The sequence below is a fragment of the Rutilus rutilus genome (genome assembly GCF_951802725.1).
Source record: "Rutilus rutilus genome assembly, chromosome: 13".
Lineage (NCBI taxonomy): Eukaryota > Metazoa > Chordata > Actinopteri > Cypriniformes > Leuciscidae > Rutilus > Rutilus rutilus.
This window is the reverse complement of record NC_140218.1, coordinates 13,101,719-13,114,175: the sequence shown is the minus strand read 5'-3', so window position 1 is coordinate 13,114,175 and position 12,457 is coordinate 13,101,719. Positions and strand designations below refer to the sequence as shown.

General features: G+C 35.8%; 1 protein-coding gene across 1 annotated transcript in view; it reads right to left on the bottom strand.

The window, feature by feature from the left end:
• Positions 1 to 10,430, bottom strand: part of acap3a (ArfGAP with coiled-coil, ankyrin repeat and PH domains 3a) — a 72,299-nt gene extending 61,869 nt beyond the window's left edge. Inside the window, exon 1 of the mRNA XM_084428838.1 lies at positions 10,267 to 10,430. Within this exon, the coding sequence (XP_084284964.1) occupies positions 10,267 to 10,313 (47 nt within the window). The 5' untranslated portion in view covers positions 10,314 to 10,430. The remainder of the gene's footprint in view (positions 1 to 10,266) is intronic.
• Between the last annotated feature and the right edge of the window lie 2,027 nt (positions 10,431 to 12,457).

Below are 12,457 nucleotides of genomic sequence, written 5' to 3'. Positions count from 1 at the left end.
TAGACAAAAAAAACAGAAAAAGGTAAAAACATTTCATTCCACGCATCATTTCCAATGAAGATGTAATTGTAAAATTAAAAAATATGTAAGCCTATTTAAATAATTGCCACCACAATCAGTGTTATTGTTAACTACAACTATTAAAAACACTTTCATGAACTGAAAAGAACTTAAAATCATTTATGTTAGGTCAAAATATTAACAAAGCTAAATATAAAAGAAACTATATAAAATGTGATAAGGAATGAATATAAAAATAAAAGCTAATTCAAAATATTTATATTTACTATTATTAGTGTAAGTACTGTATATAAATAAAATAAACATAAAACACAATATGCTGTGTAAAGAATTGGAAATGACACAGTGGTGAGAACAAAAGTGCCCGTAGTTGAAGAAACACCCATTTACGCTTCAAAATACCGAAATTCTTCCAAATCAAAGATGAGAACTGGAATCTCATTTTCTCTTGTTCAGATCCTGAGCCATAAAACGAAGCCCACTCCCCCACAATCCTCTGCAGATTACTCTTCCTCTGAAGTCTACTGCACGTCTTGGGACTGGTTTCTTTCACACAGTCCTATCATCACGTGGAAGGAATCCTCCGACGGCTGTCCTGGAACGGAGCCTGGCTAGCTTAAGAAATCCTACCTATCAAAGATCTACAGGCTCATCCCATTCCATGAAGAGAAAAGTTCTGGCTCTGAGAGGAAGGAATGTGGCCGGCACTCAAGGAGTTTACCACAGCAGGAAACAAAACTAAAGTTGCTTCACGATTACTAAGGTGTTCTGACAGATTTTTAGCATGTATGCAGTTTCTTGAGGGTTTTGAGTGCTTGCTTACTAGTCAAAAAACCTGTTTTGCACCAAAATGGTGTTGGTTCTCACTCCAGAGCAAATGCAAATGTTCGATTTACAGTAGTTCTTCACAACTGTTGCTTGTCAGATTGTGGGATCTCAATAGTCAAGACGTGTCAAAAACGGACACACGCAAGAAGACTTGTCTTGGGAGATTTAAATCATCAATCCACGACACGTTCGGTGACTGTGAGCTGCTTTTACATGCAGGATTGAAATGGTGGCTAGCAAACAAAAACAATCTCTGGAGTTAATTTTGATCATGGCTTGTCTTGAAAAGGAAAATTAAGCAAGTCTGTGGATCAAATGGTGGTTTGTTGTAGTCTCACTATTTGCCTCATCAGGTTCTGCGCATCTATTGGTTCTTGATTTGACGGTTGTCGTAGGAGAAGTCGCACTGACACTGTCAGAGTTTTGTGAAAGGTAAAATTTTATCGCAACGGTCATTAATCATCTGTTGGCAAACATGACAAACTAGCTATAAAAGACTTCAGATTTTGGCATCAGACTTCCGGGATCAGAGGAATCTTTTAGGATTCTCAACATTTGTCTCAGACGGCCAAATTGTGACCAAAATCATACAGTGTGAACCCGGCTTAAGAATCTCTATCTGAACGGGGCGTTTTCCACTGACTTGAGAACTGAACGATGACATAACAGACCACATGACTACACATACCTCATGTTTTTTGAGTATTAAAAGCATTTTAACACCTAAAGTCATTTTAAATACAGCATCCTTTAGATATTACAGCATGCTTTTGATTCCAAGAAAATTCTTATTAATCAATTCACACATATTGTGGGGAAAATCCAGCTTTTAATGTTTATGTCTATGTGGTTTTTTTGATATGCTTTAAGACAAACCATGTGGAAAGTCAACACCATTGCTGAGTATTGCCGAGAGCTGGTATTTCTGACGTCACAAACTACCTTGTAACCAATAACATCAACGTGTGATCATCAACGAGTGGATCTCTGAGCTGGTGCGAGTGTGTGGAGGCGGGGCTCATTTGCATATTCATAGAACCACATATACTAAATGAGGCAAGGGTGCAAAGTTACATTTAAGCTATTTTAAGGCATGAAGAATGTTTTTTTAAGAAAAAAAACTTTAAATATGTCATTTTGGTGATCAAATTATTTTTTTATTTTTTTATAGCCTATATCATTTATATTTTATATAAACATAAATATTTTATATAACGCATTTTTCTTAAATATATACATGCATGTGTGTGTATTTATGTATACAACATAATTATACACAGTACGCACATATTATGTAAACACAAACTTTTATTTTGGTTATTTATTTATTTATTAATTGTTGCCCAGCCCCAATATTTTAACATTCAAAGTAACTTGATTCAGCTAATGAGCCATCTAATTTTGTTTTTACGATTTTTATCGGATCTGGAGCAGTTGGATCAAGCTGAGGTGATCAAGCGGCCGTCCGCACACCTTGACGTCCCGGGACTGTGTTCTGGAGGAAATGTGGGCTAATCCATGATTAGCAGAAATGTTTAAACTGCTGACCTAATCCTTGTTGTTTTCACATTGAGGCCGTAGTCCTACGAGGCAGGACAAACCAGTGACACCCTTAGCAAGATCGATATAAGCTTACAGCATCTTGTTGAATAATGTAGAAATAGGATAATTTAAATGAACAGGGCTGCATTCAAGGCGAGCCCGACTCTGGAAACTAGAAAATTTGTCTTTTAAGGCACGACAAGTGTCGGGCGACTAATTAGCTCTATATACACAGAGCTAAAGGGGGCAATGCATATTGACTTAAAATCAAAACTTAGCACTCACTATGCACTCTTATTATTTTAATTAGCCTAGATATTCTCATCTACATTAGCATCAAGCTAATATCTTGTATGCAGTCGTGCAGCACAGAGGTTTGTAGCCCAATTAAGTGAGGGACGCCTGAACCCATCTGGCTTATGATCGTGTGGGTCTGTCGAGGTAAGGAAAAAGTCGGGCCCTGCTGGCACACATTCAGAACAGAAGGAGGTCAATATGAAGTAGAGCAGAAGAAATAAGAGCATGTTGAAGAAATCCCTTCACAGCTCAAAGCAACAGCAACTCTTCAGGAACAACTTCAAAAACAACCAAACCTTACCATACATCCGCCTCTCTGAGGACATACTGGAAAACTGTTCTAAATCCAGTCAAATGGTTTGCTCTTTTTCTGTGCAACATGCATCAAATGATTGGTTAATGGTCTAGCGTACTTTTAAAGTAGCTGTACAAAGGTTTTATAGATAAAAGCAATCCATTCCCCATCCTTTGGTCAGCCCGATATATTCTCCTGACACTAATTACAATCTGTATTTAGTCTAAGGAGGATATGCAATAGTTATCTAAGATACCCGTAGTAGACAACACATTTAATCTCTAAAGCAGGGTTAAAACGATCTGTAATCACAGATGAATGAGATCATTGTCTATAACTGGATTAAAAAAAAATCAAGTCAACAATTCAGCTCCAGGAAATAGTTTGCATTGTATATCATCATGGGAAGGACAATGAATAATGACCCATAAAGCACTTATAATGAGGACAAAGCAACAAAGCACATAAGCTCATTATGCTCAACTTTCATAACTTTCTTATTTTTAGAATGATTTCTGAAGGGTCATGTGACACTGAAGACTGGAGTAACGACGCTGAAAATTCAGCTTTGCCATCAAATTGTAACAACATTTCTCAGAACTGTTTTAACTGCATTTTTGATCAAATAAATTCAGCCTTGGTGAACATACAGTAAGAGACTTCCTACAAAAACTTTAAATTCATTTTTTAATTATTCCAAACTTTTGATCGGTAATATACATTTACTGTTTTATTTATTTATATTGACAAAATTTCTGTACAAGAAAATAATCATTGTCTTATTACTATAAGCCAGAATTTTAATAGGCATATCTAATTATCCTTATAGAGCTCCAGACTGTGACCAAATGGTCGCATTTCGCTACTTTTTTTCCAGCTGGTGTGACTAAATTTTGTTAGAGGCAAACAAAAGCGAATCAAGCTGCGCAGAGAGTGTCTATCAGCTCCGACCTGTATCAGCTCAGAACAGGTTTTACTCGCGGGCCAATCTCGATCACGCAACACTGTTACTACACAGACCTTGGAGATCCACTAAGAAAGCGTTTGAATTCGCAATATAATTAATGACATCGCTGCGAGATTTAATGAGAAGAATTCAAATTCGCCAGTTATAAACCACAGATATCCCCCAATTTTGTCCCCATTTGTAAAACTAATGGTACGTTTACACGACAACGATGTACTAGAAACGGAAAAGTTACTCCCTTGCGTTTTTCGTGTACAGATGACAATGCTGTCAAAATTAAAAGCGCTGTATTATTCATGCCAGGCCAGTAGTTGGCGTTGTCACTTTGTAAAGAAACACTACACGCCTATAGACTGAACATATATAATACGCGTGCGCATGACTTCACCGTTTAGTTTACACGGAGACGATAACGGTATTGTTTTTAAAAACTTGCACTTTGAATCCAGTTTTCAAAAGTTTGTGCTTTCAGGCTACCAAAACGTTGTTGTCTTGTAAATGAATGGCCAAAACGCATAAAAAGTTTTCAGTTTTAGTTTTTTTTTTTTTTTGGTTTTTAGGTTTTAGGTTTCAACCAGTAGGTGGCGGCAGGGGAACACTTATTGGCTTATTAGCCATTTCCACTCCCTAATATATATTTTTCACATGTTTTGCTTTTGAATTTATATGTAGACATGATGAAATCACAATCATCAATAAATAAATTGTCAAAGTTTGAATTATGAAGTAGGAAAAGTGACAAAATCTCATGAAAAACCACCTTTTTTTTCAAAAAATTGCGAATGAATTACAAGAAAAAGCAAGTAAGACAAGAGCATTCCTTTTATAATCAGTGAAGCTGTCGGTCAGTTCAGTATTTACATTTACATTTAGTCATTTAGTCATTTAGCAGACGCTTTTATCCAAAGCGACTTACAAATTAGGACTAAATAAAGCGAGTCATCATGAAGAGGCAAAAACAACAACAACGCAAGAAGTGCTCAGAATACAAAGTTCAGGCATTATTCAGAGTAGCATAAGTCTGATAAGTGATGTTTCAAAGGAATTTTTTTTTTTTTTTTTTATGAGGTTATGATAGAAGCACTACCAAATCAGGTGCTGGTGCCACCATCTGTAGAACTTAGTGGCACTGGTCTACTTACTGGCTAGTGCTCTCAAATGTTAGTCTGGAGTCCTGCTTTAGTTGCATTTCAGTGTACTATAGCATTCATTAGTGTAAACTGTCAACTACGGTCATATCAGACCAACAGAACAAAACCTTAGCAAGTTAGCAAGCCATAAACAAACAATATTACCTCATATAATTTCAATAATATCACATCTGTTGTGATAGCCTTTGAAAAATGCTCGTTACAATTGTACAAGACGGTGCAATGCATTCATGTTTGCATTCTGGCCTTGAATACTATATGATTTTGGTCTTTGTAAATTCTAAATCAATCATAACTCAGCTGACCTAGTGGTTAAATTAAATCTGTACACAAGTCCAAAAAGTCCTCCCCTGGTGTGACGGGGTCTTACAGTTCTCACATGATCATGAGAAGCCACCATACATCAACCAGCTGTTGGTCTCCAATCATGCTGACCCAATTGATCCGTCTCAGTGAAAGCAGCCAGTGTGACAGAGAGGCATCATGGACAATGAGAACATTCTGCAACAAGCTGGAGACGACACATGTGAATCATAAACTGAACTTATGCCACGGGTCACAGCAACAGGACGAGGATGTGCCCCCTTCCCACAATATGCCCAATACATATAAACAGCAGGTCCATTCAAGACTCAGTCAATAACACTCAAAGTTTCCTGAACTTTAAAAGGATCTGTTTTTGACAGAGATATGATGACACTAAATTTCATGTTTTGGCTGATATTTAAATTCTATACCATATTGTCAAAATAAAATAAAATACATTTAAAACCTAAAATCAATTATTTTAAATCCTTATAATATTTCACATTACTGGTTTTACCGTATTTTTTATCAAATAAATGCCTTGATGACAATAAGATACTTCTTTAAAAAAACATAAAAAAAATATCTTGCTGACCCCAAACTTTTGAACATAGTGTACATAAATCATATTTCATATTCATTTTGAGATTTGATTAGTAAAAGACTATGTTTAACAATGTTATTAAATTAGTGTTTTTAAAGTTTAACTGAGTATTAGATGATTGGTAAATGTAATTCATATAAAAATACTGGCCGAAATATATATATATATATATATATAAAATTTAAGAATTGTATATATATTTGTGCATCCCTAGTCCTTGATATTAAAACCACTGGATATTAATACTGAAGAAAATAAATATCTAAAAATCTACATCTGTATAGTCTGTCCACTGAATGTTTTATGCCAGAATTATATATTAAAAAAAATTAAGAATGACAATAAAAGCTCTTATTTTATTATTCTTGTAGGGACGGTTTCAGTGGTCATGGTCAAATATGGCCGCAGTGACCTCTCATAATCATTTGAGTATGGAAAAAGCCTGCATTGCACTCAAAGAAACAGTAAAACAACTTAAAAAGCATCATAGGATGGAGCTTCTCTATAAAAAGCATCCGTTCTGCCAGCGAGTCATTACGTAAGGCACTTTATTGATTGAACCATCAAACTTAGCGCCCAAACAACGACAGCTCGAATAAGCCCCAGGTTTCCTCAGACAGTAAAAAGATTTCAAATGAAACTGGAGATGTAATAAATTACAGTAGTAACTCCTGGCCAGGCGCTGGAACGCACCGGTCCGCTCGCAGAGGGGGTTGGAAAGAAAGGTGACACAGCAGACTTGAGTCAGGAATGATGAATAATATTTGGTCAGGTGGCTACAATCTGCTCAATGCTCCATATCTGTTAACGCTATAGCTGAATGCGGAAAATTGTACACGGACAATAAAGATAACATCCGTTATGAAGACTGCATTTTTGATTGAGCGCAAAGAAAATACCACATGCAAAACCCACTGGCACTTTTGTGGCCTTGACCTTTCAAACTAACATCAAAGAGTGACTGGAGTCCAAACCACAAGGTCTTTGAGGGTTGCCAGAGATTGGCAGGGATAGAATTGCAGGGAAGGATAATTGTAAAGGTTGTGTGAATGCATGAACGCCGTGCGAAGAGTCAGTGTGTGAAACTAGCCATGCGGAGGTAATGCGCAGCATGCAACCAACAAGTGAAGGAAGTAGATTGTATTAAATGTTTTAGATGAAGAAAAACATCCTGAGATCTTACATAACAGCTTTCACCTCCACAGAAGAGTCATTAATACAGTGGTTGTGTCCAGAGTACTAATAAAGTTTTGGGTCTTAGTAAAAGTACATACAACTACAGGTCAGCATTTGAAGTCAGTAAGAATTTTTTTCTTTACGAATGAAATGAATATATATAAAAAAAAAAAACATAAATGGATGATGGTTTAAAATTAATACGAATAATAGATGTTTCTTGAGCAGCAAATCAGCATATTAGAATGATTTCAGAAGGATCATGTGACACTGAAGACTGGAGTAATGATGCTGAAAATTCAACTTTGACATCACTTGAAAAAACGAAGTTTTAAAATATAATAAAATAGAACACAGTTATTTGAAATTGTAACAATATCTGTAATAATTTTACTGTATTTTTGTTCAAATAAATGCAGCATTGGTGAGCATAAGAGGCATCGTTCGAAATCAAAAATATTAAATAATCTTACTGACCGTTACAAGCACGTCAAGTCATTACAAATCACTTTATTACTTGTTTATTAGTGTTTTGTTTAAGTGTTTTAGATAATGAATTGACGTTTAGTTACTGTGCTAGTGCCAGCAAATTATAATTTGTATTGCACAAGACAAACCTCAACAAACTGTGCCTATAAATTTCTGAAAATATTTATTTAACAGGTGTTTAAAATTCCATAAAAACAACTCTTTATAAAATAAATGATATTTTAATTATAAAATAATCGACCACCCAATTGCTCCTTCGGTTGCCCAAAGAATTACCGCAAGTTTGTGCTACAGACATAAACGATACCTCAAATTGTGTGGTTTCTTGAAAAGCGGAAGATTTAACAATCTAGTTTCTTCATAAACATTAGAAAGTTCCTGCAAATCCCTCAAGAGACTGAGGAGACCGGACTCACACAGCCAGATGGCATCCATTAAGGTGCTGCTTCCCAGTCTGGAAGTCTTTGATTTGGAGCAGGGATTATGCCGCCTGCTCTCACACACATACACTCACTCCGACGCATTTACTCAACACACACGCTCACGTGGGGAGTAATCGGAGCTGGTGCTGAGGAGGGGATGTGGGTGTAAAGGAATGCTGGTTTATTTGTCTAACCTCTGGATCTCGATGCTTTACCACAGTCACAGCTAGAGTCAGTGCGTGGGACATTCGGAATTCTTTAGATCCCATGTCCCACCATAACGTTCAAACCCCCGTACCTCCTTCCTCTCGGAATATATTGTCAAGAGAGCCATCGGATGGGAAGGAATTTTCTCAGCCATTTACATTTACACTGTACAAGCAGCTTTGCATTAAATGATACTGGTTTACACAGTGTGCTTCATGACAACCAACATGACCTGAGAAATAACTGCAAAGGAAATGTACATGTTCATTGTATTTCTTTGCTTTTATTCAGCAAGGACACATTCAATTGTTACCAAAAAAAAAGTTCTTTGGAACTTTCTATTCATCAAAGAATACTGGAGAAAATGTATCACGATTTCCAAGATAACTGTTTTCAACATTGATAATAATAACAAATGTTCCTTGAGCAGAAATTCAACATATCAGAATGATTTCTGAAGGATCATGTGACACTGAGGACTGGAGAAATGATGCTGAAATTCAGCTTTGTCATCACAGGAATAAATCACAATTTAAAATATATATAATTTTTTTAATAATATTTCACTATTTTTACTATTTTTGGTGTGCAAAAGTTATAGTATATTCAGATACAGTATAAAAAATATACACAATTATAAGTTATAACCATATAAAGTAGTCAACTATACTAATCTCTGAACAAGTGGCAACCATCATGAGCCATTCCTATAGGCGCAACTGGCATAGAAATTTCACTTCATCTTTAAAGCAAAGAAAAACAGGCATTATTTTGAGAATTAACCCATCGAAACAAAAGGGAAGAACTATCAAGAAATGATGTGCATGATTCAGCCTTAAGTGCCCATGTAATCACAGCTAAAGAAAAAATAGCCCTAGACGAACATCAAGACATTTGTGCACGGGATATGAGCCATGCTGAATGAATCATGGAGAATCATGGAAAATCAATGACTGCTGGGCACTGGATAGCTGGTCAAACATCCCTCTCACACTCAGTCAGATAACATGGTGTAAATTACAATCACCATCACCTCAATCTTTCGATGAACAGATTGGTGTAAATCTTGACGGTTAAGTTGGTCATATTCATGTATTCAAGTGTTCAGCATCACCAGATGTCTGATCGTCAGTTCTCATGGGTAAGTAGGGTAAAATCAATGACTTAAGCAACAAACTGCAGACTAATTACTCATTTAGTAGAGGTTTTACCTCAAAGGACTTAAAGCCCCCTTTAAAATTTTTTTAAATCTGTCATACTCACCCTCATGTTGCTCAGGTATAATGTAAACATGATTTGAGACCAAGACAGGACTTGTTTAATTCATAAGGACTTAATTTCAGTCTATTCCTTATGCTTCAGCATACTTAACAGTGCGCAGGTTCTTTTTGCAGCTTGAAAACTGCAGTAACCATTCACTTTAATTGCATGGAAAAGAGCAGCGTAGACATTCTGCAAGGTAACTGATTTTGTGTTTGATGGAAAAATAACACCATACATCTTTTTAGCAACGAAATAGCAGATGATGACATCATTTTAATTAGCACAATATTGATGACAGTTCATGAATCACTCCATCAGTCCTCAGACCAGATTTTTAAAAACACTATACGTTCACTCACTACATATGATTACAAATCATTTTTCAAAATATACTGGTAAATAGTGATACCTGAAAAAACAGCAACGATTCACCAGGATGGGCACATAAAAACGAATTAATTCATTCATACTGTCTATCTCGGGGCACTGACTTGACTGATCAGATCAGATCATAATAGGCTAACTTACATTTATTGTGCAAACAACAGAATAGCAGGTAACTGAAGACTTGCAACTGGAAATTAACAAAAGCTATATAATATCTCATTCTCAATATTACAGTATTTACAACCCATAATATCACTCAACTAACTCAATGTAAAACCTCTCTTCATTGGAAAACAGATATTTCAGCCTACCGAAAACGGGGTGAGTCTTTGATGCAGTCTTCAAAATCCACCGTCATACTGGACGATTTATTTCCAGATATTAAAACTGAAGTTTCATCGCCGTCAGTAAACAAGAGAGTAAATGTAAGATATCCCGCGAACTACAGCCTCTTCACTCCACACAGGCAGAGAGTGAATCCACTGAGCTTTAACACACGCTTCTAATGCTAGAGTTAGGGACTGTCAACAGTTTCTCTACTCTGACTAAAACGCGTAAAGGAGTCAACGGCTAGCAGTAGACTAGCTGACCCTGGATATGTATACATCACATGAAAGCTGAATGAATAAGCTTTCAATTGATGCATGGTTTGTTACTATAGGACAATATTTGGCCGAGATTGAAAATCTGGAATCAGAGGGTGCAAAAAAATCAAAACATTGAGAAAATCGCCTTTAAAGTTGTCCATTTATGTTCGCGATTGTGCTGCATTCACTCACAAAAATAAATGTTTTACATATTTATCCTCCTGAGACCCGAGAGCTTGCCTGGTGTGCATTTTATAATTGTTCTTGCTATTTGGGATAAGTTGGACCTAATAAGTATAATAACTAAAATTTGTTTTTGTACTGGAAGTAGTTTTTGCAGAAAATGATGTCCTCATGCGAGGACAGTGGGTCTATGTTTTACCATTAAGATGTCCTCATGCAAGGACAGTGGGTCTATAATTTACCATTTTTCTAGCAATTATGTGAAGTGTCAGTACAAATGAAGTGATAAACACTTGACAAAATCTTTACTATTATATATTATTATTTACTATTATAAAATTTTATAATAGTACTGGTAATGGCCAGCAGGGAGCAGTAGAAGGCCACTTATTGGCTCACTTTCATTTTGAAATTCTTGATTTTTACCAGTTTTCTGCACTACAGCAAACCAGTTTTTCCATGTTAACTCAATAATTCATGCTCACACACACACACACACACACACACACACACACACACACATACACACACAGACAAATGTTGTTTTTTCAATGCTATTGTGATCCGTCTAAAAATTCCCAAGTTTAGCTAACCACATGGTAGAATAAATAACGTAATATAGTCCCAATGTCCTCAAACGAGTACTTCACATTTACTGATGTCCTGGAGTGCTACTATTACTAAAATATGTCAAATTTTAATCCCCATATGATGATGGAGACAGTATTGTACATAAATACATTTGTTTCATTCATATAATTTGAATAGATTTTTTACCTGGGTCATTTTTCTTTCGGGAAGTGTTTTGCTGATATTTTGCTGATTTTCCAGCCATTTTCTTCTCACTGACATTGGTGTAATGTTGTTATATCACCACAAGATGGTGTGGGCAGTGTCCCTAAATGTGGCCAACATGTCTAAGATTTACAAATTTGACTATCATTGTGTCAAGAGGCAAAAATGTAATGTCCTCATATGAGGACGCAGGGACTCAGGTTATGGTAGGAATTTTACAAAATATCTTCATGGAACATGATCTTTATTTAAATTTAATTTTATAATTTTGACCCATACAATGTATTGGCTGTTGCCACAAATATACCCGTGCGACTTGTGACGAGTTTTGTGATCCAGGGTCACATATTTGGTAATTTCTCATTTTTGCAAGGAAAAATTTAATAAAATAAATCTTACAGAGCTATATTTTTTTATAAAGTCTGTCGCATATTGTCATTTATTTAGCTATAAAATAAAGATAACTTAATTTAGAGTTCCAATTCCAAGTTCTGCAGACGATATCAAATAGGCTAAATAGATTTTTTTTTTTTCTCATTAGCACTTTTTAACAGCCTGCTATCTGCTAAACAACTGTTGAGCTAATGAAATACAACTCTGAGCTATGGACAGCCACAAAGGACAGTAGCTTAAAGGGTTAGTTCACCCAAAAATGAAAATGATCCCATAATTTACTGCACCCTTAAGTCATCCTATGTGTATATGACTTTCTTCTTTCAGCCAAAGGCAATATAGGATATTTTTTAATATAACTCTGATTGTGTTTGGCTGAAAAAAGAAAGTCAGATAGCTTGAGTGCGAGTAAATTATGGGATCATTTTAATTTTTGGTTGAACTAACTGCTATGTTGTCACATGTATTGATGTGCACATTTAATTCAGTGAGTGGCATCCAGTTATAATTGCAGTGCATTTACATTACATTTATACATAATATC